The sequence below is a fragment of the Eucyclogobius newberryi genome, unplaced genomic scaffold (genome assembly GCF_026437365.1).
Source record: "Eucyclogobius newberryi isolate DKJ021-1_F unplaced genomic scaffold, fEucNew1.0.hap1 SCAF_21, whole genome shotgun sequence".
Taxonomy (NCBI): Eukaryota; Metazoa; Chordata; class Actinopteri; order Gobiiformes; family Gobiidae; genus Eucyclogobius; species Eucyclogobius newberryi.
In genome coordinates, this window is record NW_027315846.1 from 17,058,307 (window position 1) to 17,084,596 (window position 26,290).

At 42.6% G+C, this 26,290-nt stretch overlaps 2 protein-coding genes across 8 annotated transcripts in view; one reads left to right on the forward strand and one right to left on the reverse strand.

Moving 5' to 3' along the window:
* Positions 1-8,034: 8,034 nt before the first annotated feature.
* insm1b (insulinoma-associated 1b) lies at positions 8,035-10,724 on the forward strand. Its single transcript, XM_072457779.1, has one exon. It carries the CDS (start codon positions 8,347-8,349, stop codon positions 9,754-9,756), a length of 1,410 nt encoding a protein of 469 aa, XP_072313880.1. The 5' UTR covers positions 8,035-8,346; the 3' UTR covers positions 9,757-10,724.
* A 1,798-nt stretch (positions 10,725-12,522) lies between these two features.
* ralgapa2 (Ral GTPase activating protein catalytic subunit alpha 2) overlaps positions 12,523-26,290 on the reverse strand; it is a 69,221-nt gene continuing 55,453 nt past the window's right edge. For 4 of the 7 annotated variants that reach the window (XM_072457810.1, XM_072457807.1, XM_072457806.1 and 1 more), the window contains 2 exons: positions 19,618-19,739; positions 12,523-14,891 (listed from right to left, as the gene is read on the reverse strand). In XM_072457810.1, the coding sequence (XP_072313911.1) occupies positions 14,716-14,891; positions 19,618-19,739 (298 nt within the window). In that variant the 3' untranslated portion in view covers positions 12,523-14,715. Of the gene's footprint in view, positions 14,892-16,590; positions 17,423-19,617; positions 19,740-26,290 lie in introns of all 7 variants that reach the window. The other 3 variants (XM_072457808.1, XR_011928378.1, XM_072457811.1) reach the window with 3 other exon arrangements.

A 26,290-nucleotide genomic window follows, 5' to 3' on the forward strand; every position in this document is an offset into this window, starting at 1 on the left:
GGCCAGGAGACTACAGAGCACAAAAAACACTGGGATATTTAATGATGTGTTTATATAAGTAGTATTTTGAAATTACTGAAAAAATAAAATAAATAGTAGTAAATATTTCAAATTCATGCATTTCAGTCAAACCAACCATTCTGGGATGAATAAGGATCAGTTTGACACACAAACTAAAAATCATAACATTTTAAAAGTTGTTTTGTAAGCATTACACCTTGACCTTTTTATTTTATTTTTTTAAACTTTATAACAACTAAATACATTTGTTTGTGGTATTGGCTTTGAAATGGGTATTGTAAAAATCGAATAAATGCTCAATCCACTCCATCCATCAGTCCACAAGAGTTCAGCCATTTAGGGTTCAGAAAAGGCTTGAATTGGGGGAAGTTTTAATTCAGCGCTTTGAGGAAATCAGATGGTATGATAAAGCATTTCAATTATGCACAATTATGTAGAATGTAAACATTATTTATGACCTGGGAGAAGAATTGTCATAGCCTTGAGTCCTTGATATGAACTCCATCATTTCTCTGCCATTTGCTTTATTCCTCTGAACACACACACACACACACACACACACACACACACTGTTGCACTTTATCTCAGATCTGAACGTGATGGATGACCCAAGTGATAGACTGTGCCTTCAGGTTTTAGTGGCTTTGTCTTTTATTTCGGACAACTTCTATCTGATGTATCCTGTCCCTCTCTCAATCCGGTTACCCCCACCACCAGCTGCCTGTGACCCCTCTGCACAAGCCTGCCTCTGCCTGCCATGTGCTGGGAGTCAAAGGGTTCCACCTATTGCTCATCAGAAAACAACCCCACCATCTCCTGCCCCACATGCTGAATCACAATCAATCCCGGGGCAGACAGAGATGGATTGGGATAGCCACGACCCTGCAGCAGTCATAAGGGGGGGGGGTCCCACCTTCCCAAAGCACTGCTGTCACTGACACATAATAGAGGTTTAGGACAGGCGAGGGGGTCAAGTCTGCTGCCCCTGGAAGGAAGTCATCTCAAACCAATGGATGGATATTCTTTTCTCTTTAACTATTGCTAGGCAGTGACAGAAACAAGGTATCTGTTATCAAAAGCCACTGAAGTATGAACTGTATGAAAGTAAAGTTGATATTCTATACAATATAATAAAAGCTGCTCTGTTGCATAAATGTTGTGTTTTGGTTGTCTGCTCTCTTCCCTTTGAGAATAATAGTCTTGACATTCTGCTTCCCATCATCGTGTGCTGCCTGTTTGAAGGGCGCCGGCCTAGTGGTTTCTGATTTACTTCACAACAGACAGAGTGATTGCACATTCACACGAGCGTTGACAACAAATATCATTCATAGATGTAAAGTCCCCACAATGCCGTAACAGGCTGATTTGAAGTGAAAGATCTTGTTCCGCATTCAGCACCGCGGGCTGAAGAAGGATCATTCACATGTAGATGTGTCCTCCAGGAAGTGGCTCGAATATACAATTTCCATTTAGATCAGGTGTATACACAAATAAAGAAAGGGCAGTAGGTGCTTCATTTGATTAACTAATCATAGTCTTTGTAATTCTCCTCAGAGCGTCTGAAGACCAGTGTGGAGTTGGATCTGCTGATTAGGCCATGCATGATTGCAGTGAATATAGCACAAATCATCACAACTCGACTCCATATACTACACAGTGGCTTTGATTAAACAGCCGATTAAAGCCTAGTACATTTTACGTCTTTAATCCCTTTTCTCTCTGTAAGCAGACAGTCCCTGCAAGAATCAGAGTGGGAGGTAATGAGCTCTTTACTGTTCCCTGGGGCGAGGATGCAGGTTGTGGCGATCAAACTATAGCCTACATTCTGATCTCACTGCCTGTACTTAGAGCAGTGGATATACTATGGGATACATTATTATAAGTAGGGTGTGCCCTGTGCCCCAGGGTTAATGCAAAATATCCACCCAAGTGGCATACATGGTAGAATAATACACTTTTGTGGCACAAGTGAGAAAGCCTCTGCTCCTAAGGCTGTTGACAAACCAAACAAAGCACTCGTCCGGCTCACGACGGCCGCCTCAGAGTGCTCCAAGCCTCTTCTCCTCCAGGCTCTTGATGCACTACACTGCATCACAGGGCCGTATAGAAAACTCCACAGTCCCTCTTCACCACTGATCTCTTTTGATATAGCTCATTATGCAAACTGCTCCCAACTCCTGCTGCATAATTAGCGCTTAATTAATTTGAGTGAAATCTTTCATCAGTCTATGTCCGGCCAGCTCCTTCTTTCCATTTACAACATGATATTAATTTCAGAGGGGGGAATGGTAGCGCTGCTGATGAAAAGGCAGATATAATTAATCAAGTAGGGTATCGTTTTCATTCATTTTTGCCGGAATAGTAATAACTGCGATGAGCGGAGTCTGATTAACCCTATTATGCTGCCTAATTAGGGTGATCATTTAATAATCAAGGAAGCAGCACAATTATCAAAGAATGCAAATCATGCCAACTAATGAAGAGTGGACCAATCCAGGGATGTCTTTGTTTTGGGGAAATGTGAAATTCCTAAATCAACCAGGGCAAGGCAGTTTGATCATTGCATACATGTTAAAGATGCATTTAAATAGTAAAATAACAAAAACTCAGACGTAAAGCTTGGATTGAAAATTTGTTGTCAGAAGTTGTCAGAGTATATGATTGGAAAATTAATATTATTTTATTAGTCCAGTTCAAATGGTTAATGCAAATGTATGTAGCGCCAGTAGGTGCAGGAATCAGTTCTTTATTCTTTTATTTTTTCTAAACATTTTTCAGCTGTAAACATAGACAACATTTAATAAACTTTAATAAAAGGTTAGTATAGTACTGCATGTAGAAGAACACTGGAGTATTGTGTGGTACTGTAAGTGCCCTGTAGGGAGACAAGGTAGTTAGAAAACAAAAAAAACATGGATTAGATTATCTCCAAGCAATTTATATTACACCCACTACCCAGTCGGTCAGTGGATGCAGGGATTGATAAAGATAACAAGAATGTTTTCATTGTTTCTTCTTTTTTTGAATGGGCACAATGTGGTGCTTGTGTTGTTTACTATGTTAAAACATTTTCAATAGCCTGAATAAAATTTGGGGACAAAAACAATAAAAATGCTGTTAAAATAGATGCAATTAATAGCTGTGTCTTCAAAATACTGCATTTTAAAGTTAATGCTGGTGTTGTTTCAGGACCATGGACAGCATACAGCATGTCCATGACACAAATGATGCTTCTACTAAAAAGTTAAATATTATTATATTATCATAACATTTTATGTTTGCTATTCAATGGGCATGTATTTATTATGATGTGTTGAATAAAATATCTATACACATTGGCTTATAGGGACAGAAATCAAGTATTTTTTGCAACAACGTTACACCATAAAATTATGATATGGGTTAAAATAAGGTTAGAAAAGTAGAGACTATGGCTGAAGTAAGGATTGGTCTACAGAAAATTATTGTAAGTCAATGTAAATGTCCCCAAAAAGGATGAAACCCCAACACAATTGTGTGCTTTACACAGACTCATATTTTAAAGGAGAGATTGAGGAGGCTCACTGGATAAAAGATAGGGCTCATTAGGTTTGTCACAGGACATTTTTCTTCCCATTGATGAACCAAGGCTGTCTCCACTTCCAACAAGATAGCGCTGACCTCATGCACAGCCTCTTATGAGCATGATTTAATTTTTCATATTTGGAGATTTGTATTTATGGTTCTGTAATCCTAAAAACATGCAATGTACTATGTGGAATATAACAAAAAAACATACACTTATTTGGTTGCATAAAATAAGTTGCATTTCAATTTATAACTGGCTCTGGATTATGACATTTGAAATTTATGTTACAAGAAATGTAGCATTCATTTAGCATTTAGCAAGAATGTTGTGATACTAACTTTGTCAAGTTTTCATTATTTGCATGGACACTTCCTGGTTCCATTTCATTATATTTCCATTACATTATAGTTACTTGTTATTGTATTATGTTGTTATGTAATAGTGAAGCCTAAAACAACATCAACCTACAGAAAGAATCAAGACTATTTTTGAATTTTATGTTATTGTTTTTTTTTAACATATACAAATATGTTTACCCATACCCGATTTACCCACAATATTATTGTAATAATAATTTTGGTATAATGCAGTCAAAATGAAATAAAATGCTTTTTAATTCTCCTTTGCTGTGAAATACTAATTTGTTCATTTGTGGCAATACAAATAAGCTTGCTCTTGCATGTTTTGTTGCTTAAAATGCTAAATGCCGGTCCATATTATATGGGAATATTATACTTACCCCTTCCATTTGTACCTCTATGTACATGTGTGTCTATGAGAATGAATGAATGCACCTCAATTTACTACTCTTCACCCCCATAGTGCAGCTGTGCCTCTGAGAACTCTCGTGGAGTAATTGAATGAGCTGGACCAGTGGGGGAAACCTGTAGCGGCCAATGTGGTAGCCCGCTGCTCTTATTAACAGTAATATGGCATCCGCTCCTGCTTTTCCCCTGCTGGATACGTGCTCATGAATACAGAAATGAATGTGACAGACGTCAGAGGTGCGCGCAGGAGGGGTAACAGACAGACCACAGCCGTTTTAATCAGCCCTTAGATAGAACAATCACTTTATCTACCTCGGCAGCCCCCAGAGGTGAATGAGTGTTTAACATTCCAGGGCATGCTTTCCGACAGAGGACCCCGCCTCCAAAACAAGCAACGGACTGCAGAGACAACGGAGAGACACTCTGATGTTTTTGATGAGTAAATTAGAACTAACCATGCCCCTGGGACCACAGACGCAGAAATACAGCAGCTACAAAGAAGACATTTAGATGTTATACTGTGCCTTTGAAGTTGTTGATCAGTGTATAGACGTATGAAATAAAGGGTTGAAAAGGTCAGGATTAACACGTTGATGGAAATGAGATTAAGTTGGTCATGTTTTTCAAGATTGATCCACAATCCAATTTCAGAAAATTATATGGCATGTGAACAAAAACACCATATGTACATGTTATCATTCTAATCATTTATTCATAATCAAACTTTGGAAAAAATACAACAAAACCAGTAAAAGTTTCAACTTACTGTAAGTTGTAAAGCTCCCAATTTTTAAACTCCAACTGAAAATGTATTTTCAGATAAGACATTATCATTCATTATAAACTAAACTAATTTGATATATTCAACAGAGGGCCATTAAACTAGTATCGGGAACATCTGTTGCACTCTAATCAAAATGTCCCATCCTGGACAAAGTGCACAACTAAAAGTACACTTTAAAGTCTAGACATCACAATCAGGGCCAAACAGCCATTTTACCCAGTGATAGTCTGGGCCTCATCTCTTCTGGAGCTACCTAAGTGTGCTTATTTATTTTAGGTGGAATGCAGTCTCCACATGAAAATCCAATGAGGCAAAAAAGTTGATTCAAAACTAAAAGTACTGTTATTTCCTTACTCAAGAAGCTATTTATAGGTCTGCGTGTCAATGAAAGTGACCTATAGCCTGAACAGTTTGTGTGCCAATTTACTCATGTATGTATATTTGTATTTCAGAATTATTTAATTTTAATTTAGATTTAATGCCAAATAAAAATGACTTGATTACAGGCTGTTACTTTTGTCGTGTGCTGACATTGTTTTCTCACTGGTGTGTGCTGCTCACCCCAGGACAAAGGCTGAAGTCCCGCCTGTGATGCGTCCAGAGCCAGGCTGATTAAATCTGGGTCCCTTGCTGGCTCTCTCCATGGTGCTGAAAGAACCCTCTATCAGATTACAATTTGCCAAAATAGGACCCCGACTAATCCATTACAATAATTGATTGACAGTGCATTCAAGGTGGACATGTAGTGAACACCAATTACAGTCCTGTGTATTCCCCTTTGAAATTAGCGTTAGCTGTGAAAGCACATGAAGCCAATCAGTCATTTGAAAGTTTTACAGGAGGTGAGCGGCGGCTTGTGCGAGGGCCAGGACACAGGTCGTCTAATCACTGCGTAATGACTAACTGCTCCACGCGTCCCCCTGGTAACATGGTTAATATTTGACTGGAACAGATTGGCAAAAGCTCAGTAAACTAAGATGCGTTGGGCACATTCCAACCTTCCTCGCGATCTTTCATACCGGAAGTCAGTGCCGAAAGAACAAAGACATATTTTCAATCTAACTTATTTTACCTTGACTATCAGAAGATAAATACATGTGCTGACAATTTCTAGGCTAGAGTTTATGCTAATGCATTATTATCATTTTTTTTTTTTTTAACGTGTACTTTTTTCAAAAAGACAGCAGTTAAATGACACAGCGGTCTGAAGAAAAGGAATGGGGATAACATTTGAAATCCTATACCAGGAGACAGACTACATGTTGGAGGCTGCAGCAGGGAAGTTGCAGCTGTATGCTAATATGCTTCCCATCAGCACAGGGCAGCACGCGCCACTGAGCAAACACACGCATGCGCAGCCCCACGCTCAGCCTGGATACCGACCCACGCGTCGATCATGGGCAAAAGAGGAACTCGTTAAAATGCCATCAAAGCTTTAATTTACAAATAAAATAACCACGGAATAGTGACCATTACGAGAGACAACGACAAAACAGCAACTACATTTAAGTTTCTTTATCCTAAAGCCAAAGATAATGTTTGCTTTATATCCTAATTTAAAACATAGTTAACATGTTGACATTGTTGTTATGTAATCCAACTTGTAACCAAAAATATTGTTCCGCAAACAAGACATTAAATCTTTTAAAGACTTCTAATCCGACCTTGACAGCGTAGACTAAATAACGGTGTGCTGCCGGCAGGTGAGGAGGCACCGGGACACAGAGGCCTATTCAAAAGAGGGGCAGGCCTGCGGCTCAGCTCCGATTGTGTAATTATTTGACTTGGTCATACTGCAGCTTTATGCAAATGAGGAGAACAATGTACGACGATGGAGATTAATTCCTCCCTGGTCTGCGGCTGAAAGGAGAATGCACCCTCTGCAAAGAGGCACAGTGAAGCTATACATTAGAGACTTTCCCCCAAATCAGACGACTAAAAATGTTGTGTGCAGAGTTGTAAACTAAACAAAATGTTCGCATATTTCTTTAGAAAAGAAAAGTGAGAGTTTTAAACTTTAAACTTCTAACAATAAATGTAAAACGAGTGTTCGCCGTCAACCGAGAATTTGGCAATAACATCATTTATTTAAAAGGCCTAACCTAATATCGTGTGGTTTGCCGAGTCCAACATTTCCTAAATTTTGCGAATGCGGCTTCGGTCTTTGTCTGCAGCACTGATCCCGCTCAGTGCGCGTGTCGTCGGGGACCAGATTGTCCAGTCCGGTGCCACAGTTAAGAGGTCAATTTGCCTTAAAAAAAAAGAAAAAGGAAAAAAAGCAGGGATCCCCACACTGGGGCAGACGTGGCCATTGTGCACAAAGGCCAGAGGGCTCTCTTATTACTTATGTATGCACCGAGATGTCTGATTTATATGTCGAGTTAAACTACTGAGACCGACACGTGCCCTAAAATAAAGAAACGCTCCCTATACCATATTTACTTTAAGCCTCATAAAAAACAAACAAGGCTAAAGTGGGGAGCTGCGCTGAGCTGAACGCAAAAGTTGCGAGTAAAAAAGCAAAAATAATCAACTGTGGAACGAGGGGCGCACCCACAGCGACTAAAATAAGAAAAGAGTTGCAGTGCTTCAATTGTTGTGAAAACATTGGCTCCAACGGGCTGCATTGTGCTGCTGAAAAATAGCCACACTCAACGAAATAAACATCTTACATTAAACATCAACTCATCGTAAAAATCTGAAGTTGTAGTAGTGACACACATTTCCCTTTGGCAGCAGCGGGGCCCCCAGAGGAGAGCCACAAAGCCGTGGCACGTGTGCATTTGTATAGGGGCCCATCAGACCGTAAAAAGGAGGGTCCCGGCGTGTGCCTCTGCCAGGGAGGGGCCAGGCACACACATTAATGTAATAAACCGCCAGTGCATCTGCTAAGCTATCTGCACATCCTCCAACGAAATCCACCTAAGCCCGACTCTGAGCCCTCCCACAATCAAATCCACTGGGATCTTGGTTTCATCCGATTGGTTGGGGATGCGGCGAAGAGGGGGGCAGAACAATAGCATCATTCCGGCATAAAAAGAGTGGAGCTATGCCTTAGAGACGAAAACATTTCAGAAACAGAAGGATCGAAATACAGGGGAGATTAAGTCCCACGCGCTTCTCTGTTGCCATATTTTTTGAACCAACCTGGATCCTCGAGACATCATTCACCTCCCCGAAGTGCCTTCCTGCAGCGACTCGCCAACATGCCCAAAGGCTTCCTGGTCAAAAGAAACAAGAAATCGGCACACGTTTCGTACAGGACGCGCCCAGACGAGGATGACCTCCAGGAGCCTCCCACCCCAGCTGCCTTGCCGTGTCGGGCTGACCCCTCCCCGCCGCTGTCCGTGGCACGCAGTCCTGACCGCGCGGATTTCACAGCGGCGGTGCCAAGACTGGAGAAGCCGGTGCAGTTCGGGAACCCGGAGACGGTGTGTCAAGCCCTGTACAGCCCCACCCGGCCCATCAGCCGGGACAACGGCAGGGGATATTTTGAGCGAAGTTTCAATCTGGGCTCGCCGATTTCTGCAGAGTCATTCCCCACAGCCGCGTCCCTCTCCGGGCTGGACCACCTCCTCTATGCTCCAGTGGATCTGAAAATCGGCACCAGCAACAGCAGCCGCAGCGGCACCACTTCCTCCACCAGCAGCATCAGTAGCAGCCTCCCAGCACCAAACAACCGCCTAGTCACCAAAAGACCCGCTGAGGCCACGGAGCGCAAACCCAAACCTGCCAAAAAACCCAAAGCCATCAGAAAGCTCAACTTCGAAGACGAGGTGACGACCTCGCCAGTGCTGGGGCTCAAAATCAAAGAGGGCCCCGTGGAGATGAAGCCACGGCCACTGTCTATGGCGGGAAACAAACCTTTAGGCGAGTTTGTGTGTCAGCTTTGCAAAGAGGCGTACGCGGATCCATTCTCCCTGGCGCAACACAAATGCTCTCGCATCGTCCGCGTCGAGTACCGCTGTCCCGAGTGTGACAAGATGTTCAGCTGCCCGGCCAATCTCGCCTCTCATCGCCGCTGGCACAAGCCACGGGCCGCGGCCACGGGGACCTCTGCACTGCCTCCTGCACAGGGCACCAAACCTGACATGCCTAAAGCGGCGCCCCTGGGTGTCAAGTCCGATGAAACCAAAGACACAAGCGACAGAGACACCCCGAGTCCAGGCCTGTCCGAGTCCGGCTCTGAAGACGGCGCGTATGACTGTCAGTTCTGCGGGAAGAGGTTCAAGCGCCAGGCATACCTAAGAAAACACATCATGGGACACCAGACCCTGCAAAAGAAAGTGCTGGAGGAGTTTCAGACGGCCGAGCGCGCGGCAGAGCAGCCTCCCGTGCCATCCTCCTCCTCCTCAGAGGAAGCGACAAACCAAAGCCCCCTCAACCTGAGCCCAGTGGACTGCCTACTGTGTCCCGTGTGTGGGGAGAGTTTCACCAGCAGGGCAGGCCAGGAGAGACACCTGCGCCTCATGCACTCATCCCAGATTTACCCGTGCAAATACTGCCCCGCCACGCTCTACAGCTCACCAGGGCTCACCAGGCACATAAACAAGTGCCACCCCTCGGAGAACAGGCAGGTCATCCTGCTGCAGATGCCGGTGCGCCCAGCCTGCTAGAGACAACACTCAACTCGTGCCTTTGAAGCAGAAAAAGCAAACAAAAGTGGGATGAGAGAGTCCGTGATGCTCACTGCCATAAGTTTAGGCCAATGAAAGGCAGGGCGGATGATAGTTGGTTTCTTTTTCATGCCAATCAGTGATTGTTGAATGCTTCTCTCTATCTTTAATTACATAGCCTATAGGCCTATTTTGAGATTTTCATTCTCAAATTAGTATATCAAGTTAAAATACAAAGCGTTAGTTTGACTGTTGAAGGGTATTTTTCTAGAACAGCACATGTGCTCAATGATAGCTTCTAGACCTAAGAAATGTCTTAAAATCTCAGTAACCTTTTCCCCATCAAAGCCTTCAAATTCACCGACCGTGATTGCTCTCTGTGAAGCTTTACGCTTGATTTGTGAATGACAGAACTTATCAACTTTGTGTGGTGGAGAAGTGCGACTGAACATTCATGCTAAGTAGAACCACAAATGCCTTTAGTATCAATGCCTAGTGACATAGTCTACATCCACCCAAATCCCGCTGTACAACTGCCTTAAACAAGTCAACTTAGATTGTCTCATTTGAATGCTGGCACATATTTTATTATGGAAGATTGTTGCAATATTGTTCATCATAAGTTTATTTATTTATTTATTCTAATTATTTTATGTAACTTATTGTTGTGTTTGTTGTGATTTCTGTGAATCGTTATGGCAGTTTACATGTCGTATAGCCAAAATGTTTTTTTTTTCTTCTTTTTTGTCAACTTATGAGTTGTGCTTAATGTCGTGGGTCGGGTTTGAATCTTCAATCTTCACAGCTCTTGTAAAAAAAAAAAGAAAAAACGTAAAGCTCTTACCTTAGATGCAATCTTTTTTAAGGACAAGTTATTTTCCTAAATGTTGGCTTTTATAGCGCTTTGATTGTATGTGCATATCGTTGTTGTCTATCAATAAAGAAAAAAATATTTTCAAAAGAAAAAACTGTTTCAAGTGCATCCATTATTAGGCTATAACGAATGACACATTCTAATCTTATTTTGGTGCCTCTGTTTTTCAAGCACAGGTCAAAATCTTTCTGCAGGCCTACTGATAGACCGTTATATATTTGAACCAATTTAACACAATTTGAATAATCGTGTGTAAAAAACAACACCTTCATGTCTTTTAACATATAACCTGTTGGCTCAATAGTTAGTTTAAATCATCAGTCCCTATCTTGCTATGGATCAATGCCTATAGGCTCAACCTAGCCTATAAACAAAGTTATTTAGTTGACTTTTGGAAGGGCCTTAGTAATGTCACTGGTATTCAAGCATTATCCTATTCCTAACATTTTATAACTAACTGGGTTTCAGTATGATCTATTCGAGACAGAGGATCTTGAGCAGACTTAAATCATTGCTGTATCGATTCAATATGCACAGATTTACTGACACAGTAGCACTTAGGGCCTGCACATAAATTAACCTTGATGCCATGTCGGGACATGACAGGGGACAGCAAGGTTGCGGATGTGCACTCACCTTTAAAGCAATAAAACATCTACCTTCTCTTGGAGCTTCATTTATGGTGCTCACCGTTGATTTAAGACACAAGATTTCTATCCAACATTTAACGTTATGAAAGCATTAGATCAGCTCACTTTATTTTAGGCTGATAATCTCAACCACCGCGTAGAGCCGGGCTAAAACTGATACACTCGTTTTATAAGTGTCATGTAAGGTTTTTACTTTTCTTTACAGCTAAAAGTCGCTCATTATTACAAGAAGTGCCAGCCCCTCGTGACCATACACGGGGCGGGGAAGTAACTGAAGTACCGAAAATACGTGGGCCTATATTAGTTAGTCCGTTTACTCTTTCTTTTGGGGGTACTGTATTTAGAATATAGTTACTTACTCTTAAATCAGGGAGATACATTATTGTATTTAATCTTGAAATTAGGCTTTTACACTACACTGAATTAGTGAGACAAATAGAAAACGGAGCTCTTCTGAGTGCATGTGCAATTATCCTTCTCTAATTTTTGATAAAGGTCATCTTATTTTATAAATAGATGCAAAACATGAAAGAAAAAAACAAGAAATTGTTTTAATCAAATGTCATGTTTTCACACTAGAGTATAATGCAATTATAATAATGCAAGCATTCTAAGGCCTATTCGGAATACAGTACACTACTATAACTGAATACGTTGACAAAACACATTTGAATGCAGGCATGCACTATTCTGTAACTAAATACATCTTCAAAGTATTCTCCCAATACATATTATGGGGAGATGAAAAGTGAAAAGTGTGACAGACTGACTTTGGGAGTTTGGGACATTAGAACCCTGAAGCGCTTGCCTTGAAGCCATTACCCTGGTTAAAAAACATCCAAGAGTTTAGCAGCAAGTTAGCAAAAAAAATAAGGCAACATTACTGCTCTTTCTCACACTGTCAGGGCTCCAATTATGGTCAAGTGCTGTCCTCGTGTCTTTCTGTGGAAAGGCAGTTCAGCCCAGAGGTGCAGCGACCATTGCACCTGTACCTCCTGGTGGGCTTCCATTATGTTATAGTCTCCTCTAAGCTGAACTGAGCAGCAGGGGTGACAGATGGGAGGAGGGTCAGGTTACCCCTGCTGCTGCTTGCTGCAAGGCCAGACCAGGGTCAGGAAGCCTTGTGGAAAGAGCACCCACCTTGTTTTTCCATAAAACCAAACCGCAGTAATCTACAAGCTCTGAGGTTACACAATTAGCTGATGAGGATGTCAAAGGTGAAAACAGATAACAAAAAAGAGGGAATTTCAATCTGATTTAATGAAATGTTTCAACTTTCACATTTCTATTAGAGATAGCATTAAAACAGTCTGATATGTTGACAAGTAATGGTGGAATCTTCACGCTTTTTTACTTAAATAATATAGGACAGGCATTCATATCGTTTTTGGAAAGGGACAGTGCCCTCACATTTGACACAATGTACAAGAATGTTCATAGTAAAAAGACAAAATCATTCTAGGGCTAAGACTAGATCGTTCTCTTATCATTCACATACAAAATAGATTGGTCCTGACTAACAATTCCAGCAACTAAACCACCGATGGGGGATTACAGACCCCTTCACAAATATGATCTACACAATCTTTACATCAGCATCCTGGGTGGTTTCTTCTAGAGGCTTTGGGAAAATTAAAACCCCTTGATACCATACAGGCCAATGCTTTTATACATTCTTCAAAACTACCAAGCACAAAAAGAGGATTTTCTCATCACCCATCTCTGTAATCCCCTTCGTGTTTCCGTCATGGGGGGCACGTACAGGTAGCGGGCGGCTTATGAGTGCAGGGTGAAAGTGATAGGAGGAGAGCTTGGGGGAGTAAATAAGGCATAGTAGCGCTGCAACAGATGGGGCTAGTGTTGCAGCCTGGGTGGAGCCCTCAGAAAGGTGCTAGTTATAGATGTGTGTGTTTGCCTGGAACACCTGGCTGCCATGGTGACAGGAGCCGGAGTGGGGCAGGTTGAAGGAGCAGTGGCTGTTGCTAGGAAGGCTGTGATAGTCTAGCGCTGGCATGCCACCTAAAAGCAGTCCCTGTGGCCCTCCCGAGGCCCCTGGAGGTGACATGGGGAGGTGATTATGGGAAAGAGGAGGAGCTGGTGCCTATCTTTTCAGTTCAAGACAAGGCAATGCACAAGCGTTTATAAATGTCAGAGGCCCGCAGTTTCATACATCTGCGGTGGTGGTGGATGTTGTTTTGGTGGGAATTGCAGAATCCGAGGGCAGAATGAGGGAAAAACGAAGAGACAATGAATGGATAAGTAAAAGTGGTTAGTGATCATGGTCACTTGAGGCAGGAAGGGGCAGATGGGACACAGCCTAGTAAGTCATTGGGGAGATGACGCACATAACCACTCCAGTGCATGGATTCAAAGTCACCTGAGGCATAGGGATGAATCTTAATAACACAGAAAATCATAATAACAAAACAGGTAAAATGCCAATATATACATACATTTAACAGACAAACAACAATAATTAAAGTACATTGCAGCTAACAGTAATCAAGCATTCAGCGATAGGTAATCAATGACAGTTAGTGCAGAAATGTTGGAATGTCAATGCCTCCGCTCCATAGGACATAACTGATAGCAGAGGAAAGAGACAAGAGGAACTTATCCAATTACCGGACATGAGTCTATGTTAACAACATCACAAAACAATTACAAACGCAGACTTTCTCATTCCAGCAGAGTTGCATGAATCATATCGTGACAGAATCCATCGGAATTCGTTTAAAACAGAAAATTAGTGATAAAAAGCCCCTAACAAATTTCAGCTCAAGTTAAGTTAGAAAGACATCATTGATTGTCCACTATGGGTTCAAACAATTAAAAAAATGCCCTGGCAGCACACATTAGCCAGGCAGTCTGTGTGGTTGTGTGCCAGTGTACAAGCGGGTCTGAGGAGAAAGTCCCCACAAGTCACTTCTGTCAGCAGTAGAACATGGTCCAATAGACACAAATCAACAGTGATACGACTTCTACAATGTCCAACTATACAAACAAGTGTGTTTAACATAGAAGGGCCGTGGAAAGTGCAAAGAGAGGTATAAAAGACACATTTCAATGGACATCAATGCCTTGTGCAGTCCCGTACTTCACCACCAGTGTCATTCAGTGCGCTGAATGGGATGGATTAAGTGTAGAGATTTGTGAGCATAAAAACAGTTTAAATTATTTTTACTGCATCAGTTCGAACGCAATAGAATGTTTGGTTTAAGACCTCTCAGTCAATCCTAAATCACCCCTAACTCACCCCCAACAACAAATCTATAAATCTAGTGGCAAACACATAAATTAAAAATTGCATAAAGTTCCAGTTCTGTATAAGACACATAATAAAACATGGATAGCACAGAAAATGTCTTGCAGTCACAGCTCATTGAGGTTAATAAATATGAGAGGAAAGCCAGTTATCCTGGGCTTAGAAGAGTATCAGGCAGATGATTTGCTGATAGCGCTGGCTGAGCGGCGGAGTTTTCCAGAAACTCGATGCTTTGTGGCACGGGGCAGAGTGGGCGACACCTGGTCGACAGAGTCTGTGGCGGCTGTGGCAGAACACCCTGCCGTGGTAGAGCTGCCCTCAGTACTCGCACTGCCAGTGAAGGAGCCTAGAAGAGACATAGACAGTGAAAAGAATGAATACAATTCCAAATTACAAGTATGTAACACGAGTCAAAAGGTATTGTGAATTTCTCAGCATGCTTTGTCATGCAAGTGCTTTTTGCTCCCCTGATCCAGATTCCCCAAAATGCAAGTCAGAATAGATTATTTCATCTTCATCATCATAATCATCATTGTCATCATCGTCATCATTTACAGATATTCAAAAAGGAAAGGAAAAGTACACCAGGTGTTCACAAGGCGCCATGAAAAATAAAATCCCACAAAACACAAGCCATTTTTGCAGGAAAGCAAAGTTGGTTAAAACATGCTTACATGTCACCAAAAGCATTTATTTCTTGTGTGTAATCAAGGTACCGGGGCAATATGTTTGTGGGGATGGCAAACAGCAATAAGCTGTAAGTAAGGCCTAAATTAAGACTCCACTTAGTGACTACTCCTTCTGACCAGACTCAAAATGGAACCCCCCCCCCAGCCATCTTTGCACCATGCCTCGAGTTTAAACAACTTCGATGCTTTGTTGAGATGGCATCTGGTTGCCTATTTTCTTTCCTATCCTTTTCTTTCCTGCCATTTTTCGGAGGCATCTCAAGTTGCAGGCACTAAAAGGAATGGCAGATGGCTGGAGTCACAGACACTGTGCAGCACCGTGCAGCCGGCAGCATCCCGTACAGGCAGAGGCTGGGCTTCAGACGGAGAATTGGGTGTGTGCATTGTACAGGGAGCAATGGGAGGTGAGGGGACCCTACATGCATTCTCCAATCTGCATATGAATGTAAAAAACGAATGGGCTTGGCTGAAATGTGGGCTGGTCTTACAGACACAGAAAGCCTGCATTCCCGTATTGTTGCACTCATTCCTACAGTAAGACACTTTCTTTTCAGAAGAAAACCACAAGTTGATCCGAGTTAATTCTCTTTGAGAACACAGATATTATAGCTCACCACACACTCAACAGACTTCCACTTTAGCTTCCATTAAAACAATCTGCAATCATTATTACCACTGTGCAACATGACTGCAGTTTATTTTCCTGAAGAGGTAGTACCGGTAGGTTTATGGAAAGTCAATGATTAAAGACATTTTCTTTTATATACGTAATTGCCTTCTGGTGGATATTTCTTTCAGATACAAACAGAAAGGATAAACCACAAGAGAGGAAAATATGTTTTTAAATGACCCTTCTATCCCATTGGTCCCCAGTGCAGCAGTTCAAACAAGGCTGTGGATGACAAAGACGTCTTCAGTGCGGCAGGTGTTAGTCTCAGAGTCTGCCTCAGGCAAACAGGCACACTCCAACAGGAAGAAACCAGGGAGGGGTGGCCCAGGGATTGGGAAATAAAGAGAAGACAAAAAAGAAAAGTGTTTGCTGGGGGAGAGGAAAAGGCGCGTCACATGCACAAGCGAGGGCCAGAAGTGGAGCCGTATTGTTCATGCTGTTACTTAGTCAGGTGCTAATTGTCCCCACCGTGCATCACTCTCAATTACCAGCTTGCCCTAAACAGTAGGACGGCCCACCCAAATAAACAGCCTGTTTTTTCTGGCCTCATCCCCTTTGTTCAGTAAATAAAGCTTGGTTAGTACAGAATGAAAAAAAAAAGAAAGTGAGGGAAGGAGAAAAACGGGTGACGGGTACAAAGGCCGTTGGACGCAAAAAACAGGCTTCCATTGGGACGCGGAGCTTACCTTTTCACAAAGCATTTGGACCTTTAAGAAATGTTAATCTAAAAGGGAAGAACACAGTAAAGCAACACATGAGACCAGTGGACACACCATACCAGTGAACTCCACACAACATGCCTGCATCAGACGCACCCAGGGTCAAGGTTTAATGGGACGTTCAGGCAGCTTGTATGAGGTTGTGGTTAGTCCTCAGTGGAAGGCACAAATGTTTCACCCAGAGCATTGTAAAGTCTGCTGGCACCCAATCAACCCTTTTTAGAGATCCGAAAAGTTGAACCGTTTCTCCAAAATTGTGCAGTTCACATGGTATCAACAGGGAAAGAAAATACTTACTAGACTTTTTGCAGCCTAGGGAGGGTTAGAGGGAGCAAGACACACGTACCAGAGGCACCTCAAAAGGTCGAGGATGCTCTTAGACTCTTGAGAGACAGCGTGTGCTGTTATTTATTTGCAAAAAAAGTAAAAAAGAAAAAAAAGGGACCAGGCAAAAACACAGAAAATGTCTGGTGAAAGCACACTTCTGACAGATGTGTTGGGTCATGCAGGAAGCAATGCTGTTGTTGATGTAAATTGTTAAAATTTATTTGGTTCTATAATAGACAACGTCATAAATAGGGTTAGAAGCGGTGTTATACTGAGGTTAGCATAATTAGCCATGCAGAAACTGGTTAGGGTTGGATAAAGGTCTAAATGATCTCCTATTTAGGTAAAAAAAAAAAGGACGTCAGTGGGTGATGGGCTTCATGCCTAGTGCGAAGGAAGCAGGCAGTCTTACAGTCCAGTTTGGCCCAGGGGTACTCCATGTCCCAAACCATCCCCGGCCAACGCCTGCACGCTGTCATGAAGCATGGATGACATGTTAGTGGCAGCAGAGCCCGCCAGAGCAGGACACGCACGACACACGCACGACACACGCAGGACACGCACGGACACGCACGGCGCGCACACAACACACACACACACGGACACGCACGACACACAACACACACACACAACACACACACACAACGCGCGCACACACAACACACACAAGGCGCGCACACACAACACACACAAGGCGCGCACACACAACACACACAAGGCGCGCACACACAACACACACAAGGCGCGCACAAGGCGCGCACACACAACACACACAAGGCGCGCACACACAACACACACAAGGCGCGCACACACAACCACACAACACACAACCACAACCACACAACACACAACCACAACCACACACACACAACCACAACCACACACACACAACCACAACCACACACACACAACCACACACACACACAACCACACACACACAACCACACACACACACAACCACACACACACACACACACACACACACACACACACACACACACACACACACACACACACACACACACACACACACACACACACACACACACACACACACACACACACACACACACACACACACACACACACACACACACACACACACACACACACACACACACACACACACACACACACACACAGCGGGGCAGCAGCACATTTCAGGGTGAGAATGAGAAGGAGTATCAGCCAGCCACATCAATGCTTGATGGAGCACACAATACACAGGCATGACAGGATAAAATGGTGAAAAATATTTGCAGGATGCATTTCAAACACCCAGGGCAATATTAACTAAAGTTCAAATGCTTGGGTAACCGGCAGAGCTTGACATGAATAAACATAAAATATCCATCCTTTCTTGATAATATATTATGCTTATTAAACAATTTTTAGCCATATTGCATCTTCAACAGCAAGAGCTCATTCAGGAAAAGACATGCTGCTCCACTGAGACGCACAGAAAATCATTCCTGCCTGTTGCCATCAAACTGCTGAACTCTGTCAAGTTATTGTGCAATATTCAATTCACTTGTAAAATCTGTACATGATCATGTCAATATGTTGTGAGGAGATATCTTATAAGTCAAGTTAAGCTGAGCTGGTCAGGTGCATGCAATGCAACCAAAAACATTTCCCTTCAGAGATGAATACATGTCATTCTTATTCTGATAACTTTTTTCATTGACTGCCATTTTTTAAACCTAGATGCAAACAGTTTGCTTCTGTAGTACGTCTGAAAAATGCAGGCCTAGTGCCCACTTCTGATATTTTGTATAGACAAGGTTTGAATGATGAAGGCATTTCCTAAACACCTAAAATATTCAAAGTTACACTAGAATCTTTAGAATGCCATCAAAGCCCCTCAAAACACTGTTGAAACATTTGACAGATCTGTAAATGGCACAACATTGGTGAGTGTTGTATTGTGAAGTGCTTTTCTTGTCATAACAGAATGTGTGGTGGGATCCGATAGAGTGGAAAAGTGCAGTTCTGTATTGATTTGAGTGCTGTTGCTGATCGATCGGAGCTGGTATGAGTCGGAAAAACAAGATAAGACACGTTTTCCATTCTATTCATCATGGGCTGATAAGGCGCTGCCCTGACATCTGCGGGTGGCTGTTTGTCAGGCACATCTCTTAAGTGTTGCTGAGCTTATGACAGCACAACGCACACTCAACAAGACAGTTTCCTAATGTTTTTAATTAAGCAATTGCATAGTTATATTTGCCGTTTGAAATTAGCAGAAAAGCAAGTGAAGAAAGAGTAGCGTTTGAAGTCACTTGGACATCCAGTGTAGCCAGGTCTCGTGGTCTTTTGATATTCATCAGAGTGTAGGCGTAGAAGGAGGGGAGAGAGAATAAGGGAGCAAACAGGTGTGTGGTCGAGCACAATGAGAACACGCTAATATGGAAAAACAGGTGAGGCAAAGTGCAAGTAAAAATCTGTGCAGAGATAAGATCAGGAATACAAAGCCTCAAAAGTGTGACTTGTTGAAATGTTCTCTTTTGAATGTATATTGCATTCAATATAGGCCACTAATTAAATGTTTAATGTCACAACTCATTTTTTTTTTCTCACAATGGGATGGATTCAGCATACAATGAGGAATATATTACAATATATCATAAATATTTTATAAACAAAAGGTAGATCATTTTAACTCACCTGTCCCACTCATGGGATATCCAGGAGAGGGGGAAAACATCTGCGACGCAAAGTCTTCAAATGTCATGACTTCTTTATGATTCTGAATGATCGCTTCCAGGTAAAGGGCCCGTTCTTCATAGCTATGTTTAAATTAAGGAATGATTGAACAAAACAGTATAAAGAGACAAAATACAAACAATATTTTCTATTAATATTACATAAAACACCACCAGCAGTTACACATATTTTGTCTTTTGAATGCTGCCTGGGGTTTATGATCACAGATGAGTGAGATGGGCAGTGTTACTGGATTGGAGCAGTACCAACATCATCAACAAAAGCAGATGAAACTCTAGTCAGAACAAACAGTGTTGCTACTGCGCCTCAAAAACACAGGCAACAAAATAACCACAAAAAGAGGAAGAAATATCACAGCACTGGAATGGTACTCAAACCTCTCCTCTCTTTCCTCATCCCTCTCTTTTCTCAAACACAAGCCCTGCTGCAGGCTGCATGTCTAAGACCACCATTCCTGATGTGCTGCCTGCCACTTCTCCGTGCCATCAGGGGGAAAATTGGAGCCATTTGAAATTCAGAGTGACAAGCAGTAACTGGGGCACACAGACAGGCTAGATGGCTGAATCTAAAATGAGAAAGCTCAAATAAATAGGCAAATAAATAATGTGGCAAAATAGCACCTGGGTGTGCAATGGAAAGAGTGGGGTGGTGATTATAAGATTATAATCAAAGCTATAGCTGCGGTGTCATGCAGACAGGGACGGCTTCAAAGTCCAGTCTCAGTTTCCCCATGTGTACCGTATCTGAAATAGGCTCTTGCAAACAGACACTGGGCACTGAACTCCTCCTTGATTCATTTTGATTGCCAGGGGGAGTGGCCTCATGTTGATGCTGAGGCCAGAGCTCAGGCAGACTGCACTGAGATAGGCTGGACTGGACCGAGAGGCTCTAGTCTGGGTTAGATAGATAGGACAAGACAGTGACTGGGCAGGTGGCCTGCTGTGGGCACATGCCGCCACAGCAGGGGCCAAGTAAGCCATGACCAATGGCTTTGAGAGAAGCGTGGAGAAGTGGGGCTGACAGGCACCTGAGCCGGACACACCAGAGGGTAGACTGAACAGGCTGTTCACATGGATGAACACAGACCCACTGAGGTCACAAGCACAAGACAACATACATACAGCTGAAGTTTACTATAGGTCAATGCTGTACAGCACAATGCCTTTTAACTACATTTAATCGCAAAGTAGAATAAAGCTACTAGGAAAATTAACATCAAATGTGAAAGAAAAAAAGATGAAAAAAAAAATAAAATAAGGGCATCCAAGGCACCCGGAAGATCGTGCAAATTTACTTTTGTTTCCATGACGTGTTCTGGCCTTATCCACAAAGAGCATCGGTGCATACTGCAGACCCTGTGAAGCGCATATCTGTTTGTGTTTTATTTACTGTATAATTATATTGCACTTACTGATACACAAATTATGTTAATAGATCTAAAACTGGATATGCTGGATATGCAATGTGACTTGAATTAATGGAGAGCATCGAAGGCCTGGCTGCTATGGCAACCTGGGTCACAACTCAGTCTGATAGGTCATAGGTCTAGGGTTAGAGGGATGTGGACCAATTAATTTAAGTTTATAAAGGCACAATGAGAGAATAGATAAACTATAAGCGCCAGTAAACCTGTAGTAAATGTGTGGTACAAATATAAACAAATATGAAAAGTTATTAGTGGTAGCTGCAGGGCTAGAAGAACCTTAGCACAGCATGGGTCAACAGAGCCATATGTCCATTATCAGAGATGCAGATGACTGCAAGCCTGTTATTGAGATTCCTTAAGCAAATATTGACTCCAGCTGGAGCAGGCGCTCTCTGACTCAAATACATGCTGCTCCTCTGCCTTCTATGCTTTGTCTCATTTATATGAGATATTATATTGATGTAGTAACACAAGAGTAATGCCCAGGACATTGATGCATATATTACTGTACTTTAATGTTGTGGGCCAAAGCCTAGATACTTTTAGGGACAAACAATCTGCTGCTCCTGTAGCTAAGAGCTCACTAAAGCCTCAGGTTAGTCACAAGCCTCCAGTGAAACAGAAAATGTGCCCTAACATCAGTGAGATAAAGACTCGCATAAAGCGAGAGAATATTCCATATCTCTACTGATGGTCTAAGGGCTAAGTCAACCATGACATAACTGTCATTTACAGCTGAGCTATCCAAGCAAGTATTTCACAAAGCGTGTGTTGAAGCACTTTTCAAAGTCTCAGAGTGGTTGAAATCCTATTAGGGAGATGAGTGCAAACCCGTGTAATGTTTCTTGTGTCATGAACATCACTGTAAAATAACTTTATAAAAACAACACACAGGCAAAGAAAAACATTTCTTTGTTACTATATAGTGTGGCAAATACCACCAAAACATTTCCCTGCCATAAAACATATTCATCCAAATATAAATTAAGAGGTTTATTGAACAATAGGACCCATACCTTTGACACCATATGGATCAGCAAACGGGTACATGCATATGTATCTTTGGGTGTGTGCATGTAAGTATACATATGCATGCATGTTGCCCAGATGGTGGGAGGGAGCCTCAGGGGGAATGGTGGGGGTCAAGCATCTTTGTGGATCAAAGCCAAGGTCAGGGCAGCTGCAGTGGCCCATGTTCAAGGTGAATGGAGGCCTCAGATGGCTCTTCATTAGCAGGCTGCTCCATCCCTGCTGGACCCCATCGGCCAACCGCCACCAACCCTCATCATCATCCCTCTCCAGAGTCTACAGGGACCTGTCCAGAAAATGCCTGTCCACTGGGATCCATTTTGGGCCATGTCTCCCCACCCAGAGCATGCAGATGCACACACATGCTCACACATTGTGGTTTGTGCACATATCAGCAGCAGAATATGCTCTCAATGCTGACCTTTTAACTAATGTCCTACTGGAGTAGAGCATCCCAACTCTTAACTTCAGCTATTCCTCAAAAGCCCCGTCTACAAAAGGCTTAAAGGAATAATAGAGGACAATCTGAGCCTCATTTCCTCGTGGCGTGGACAGCCGAGTAGTTCTCCCACATGTCAATCATTCCCTGCGTCCTACTGCACACCTGCAGGCTCGTTCTGGCTCGTTCTGGCTCGTTCCCACACATTTCCCAGGCTGTGCTGTGGTTGATATGCCGGTGTGTGTTAAGCGAGTTCCTTCAGTGTACAGTACAAAATGACTGAAAAGAAAGACTGTGTTCGAGCTCAGAAGAGACGGAAATCTGCAGAGACAAAAGATGTGATGCGATCCGTTGCGGTATTAACAAGGTTTGATGGTAAGCGGCCTCTTGGAAAGAACAGGAGGGTAAAAAAGGGACTAACAGTCGCTCAAGTTCTCAAATCGCTGAAAAATCCTCTATTATTCCTTTAACTTCACTAGTGACTCCACCACACATGCTGCATTAACTGTATTCTTGGCTTTGCCAAGAGTGATGGGCGTTTGGTGGCATAGCTGTCAAATCGTGTATCGTAATAAACGTGATTCTATACTTTAATAATAGCAAAACAAGTGTAAAATAATATACAACGCATACACAGCCTTAAAACTGAGGTTGGAATTCATGCATGCAATACTGACATTTCACTGCTTAATCTGCACCTCTATACTACACACTGATAATGTCAGAGAAGCCAGGTGCAACTACAGCAATAATCTTACACAGGATTTGAAGACAATCTTGAGGCACATCTGTTTCAGCCTCTAAATAATCACCTTCCATAGAGCAAATTGCTTGATAAAGCAATCTATTTAAATAAATAACAACCTGGGATTTACAACGGGAATAAAAGTTCCGCCCTCTATGGAAACTGCCAAGGTTAATCCAGTTTGTAGAAGCACTGGTGCTAATAGGGGCTCTTGTGGTGAAGAGAGACAGTTTAAAGATGAGGTGAAGGGTGCCTCTAGGTGCTTGACCCCCTCCTCTTTTAGCCTCACATCTGCCCATTAACCTGTGCCAATCAGCTTGACCTTGGTGAGAAGAGAAGCTCAGGAGTAGCTTGCAGCGCCATTGACTCCCAGCAGTCACATAATTGGGCAGTTAAGAGGAAGGGGTGGGGGCATAGGGGTGTGCATTGTTGCTGAGGTGCCAGGGTTGTGGTTTGTAAACTCTGAGGTATTCACTGGCCATCTATGATCCTATGTGGAGGGCATGGCAGGAGGATATTTAAATGTTACTTTGAATTAAAATATACATCATGACAATGCACTAAAAGAGCATGGTGGAAAATAAAACACAGGATGTACAGAAATGATTGTTCAAGACATTCAAATTGGTACAAAAGCAGAGATGGCGGATGCAGTGAGACAGAGCCAAAGAAAAAGGATAAAGCGAAGCAGGTGTTGATTGGAGGGAGGCCGGGCGGTGAGTGCCAGAGGTACCTGTTGTCACAGCGAGGCCTGAGGTGTGAAGCTCGTCTCAGCAGAGGCCCTTGGAGGTGTGAGGTGATTATGGGAAAACGGGAGAAGCAGACAGAGACATTTAGATGGAGAGACACCAGGCAAAGAGAGAGAGTGAATGTGGCAATAAAGCTGGCTGCGGGAATAATGGCAAAACGAGAAGGAACAACAGATTGAGATAGATGAAGTAAAAGTGTGTGACAGAGACCAGCCACAGGCTGATAGTACAGTGTGGTGTATGTCCCACACCCATCTTCCATGTCAGCCACTCAAACGGGTGTCTCATTAAACAGCTTTGTGCCGTAAAAATGACACTAGGGCATAAAATGCTTGAATGTGTCAGAGTCACAGCAGCATTATGATGAGTAGAGGTGTTTGTACTGGGTGTGCATATACATACAGTGCACAACACCAGAAGCTCCAGAGGAATAGCTGAATGCACCAAGTTTTAACAAGTGGTCTAATTAGAAGCTGGCCCAGGAAACTGGAGCTCAGCCGCCCCAAAGGAGCTGTGTCAAACAGTAAGCCCAGGTTAATGACACCTCCAGAGGGGTGACTTTCCCACAGCAAGAGCTTCTAAGCTCCAACCTCCACACCTCGCTACCGTCCATCTGGTATTCAGACAGCAGCGCTGAGAGTTATCGCTGTGACATCACTCCGAAGCCATGACATCATCACCGCTCATCTTTGACTTCACACAGCTTTGCCACAGGTACAGACTAAAAACTGATGCAAGTTGGCATGAGAAGGTTATTTATGAGGTGATAGGAGAACGCAGTCTCCCATTTTCTCAAGTCCGACTAGTCCCCAGCAGCTCACCTCTCGAGGGAGCAATAAAAATGGATTTTTGTGCAACTACAAATCACAAGATGAGCACCTACAACTTAGGTCTTTGTCAGCTCTGTTTATCTGAGTGTAGGTTTGTCTTAAAATTCGATTCAATTTATTTTTTAGTAATGCCCAAAACAGTTGTTGCCTCAAATTAATTTTGTATCACAGTGTCTGATGAAAACAAAACACGCCAAAAACAATTACATAATGCATGTCTTTGTTTTGTTAGAAAAGAGCTATATATAACGTATGCTGTATTATTGGTATAACTAAAGTTGCAGCAAAACATAACAGTCACCGAAGCAGATTGAGCTTGAGCATTCAACTGAGCTGAACCTGTAACCAATCTATTTTTCAAAAGACGCCTGGTCTCCACTGATGAGGACTGACAGAGCTGCCTTAGATGTGAAACACAATAGATGGACAGGATTAATCAAACACAGGTCCATTATGGCACGACAGTCGCACAGGCCTCCATGGTGCATTAACAGAAAGTCATAATAAGATGAGCTACAAAAGGCTGAGCTGATGAAGATTAACAGATACACTTCAGTGACAGCAGCCCAAGTTTTCTAAAGGTGGCTTTTGTCAGTGACGATGGCCAGTATGACATGAATGCCTCAACCTCTGACTTCATTATTGGAATAGGACAAAGGTGTGCATCATAGACACCCAAAAATATGCAGCACATTTCTACTTTACTGTCTGCTCCTTGAATTGAGCAGACAATAACCCTTTTGCATTTGGCTGCCTCCAGCTTGAACTTTTAATAACAAAATCAAATGAAGATAACAGAAGGGCAGACTGGACCATTTAATCACGCACACATTTTACATGCCTTCATAAAACTTGTTCAAGCAGACACAAGGAGGAGGGCATCAAACTGAAATGTAACATCAGTTCTTCTTAAAACATGGCATCTGGTCAAGGTGGTCAGGATATAATCTAATCTATTTGACAAATCTGGGATCAAGACTGACACTTTAATTGGCAGACATGTGCCAATTCTGTGTCATGCCAAACACGTAGCTTTGATTTGAACCCCAAGATAACACAGTAGACGAGCACTGATGAAATATTAAAACGCAATGAATAATGGCTTCGACAATTTTAATGAGTTTGTGGCATGCTGCATGTGGCATAGAATATCTGTAATGTGTTAAAGCCAAGGATGACTGGCCACCTCTCAGCAAACACATGTGGCTGATAAAGTCCCTTGCTTGCTCATTGCCCCCTCTCTAAAAGGTTCATTAGGCCAATTAGGCTGCCTGTCCTCATGCAAAATGCCAAGCATTTAACGAGAATGATAATGATTAGCACCAGGTTACATGGGATCAGAGTTTCAGGAAAAAAGGTTAGTTACGCTTGTCCCTTTATTTGTACTCAAACTAA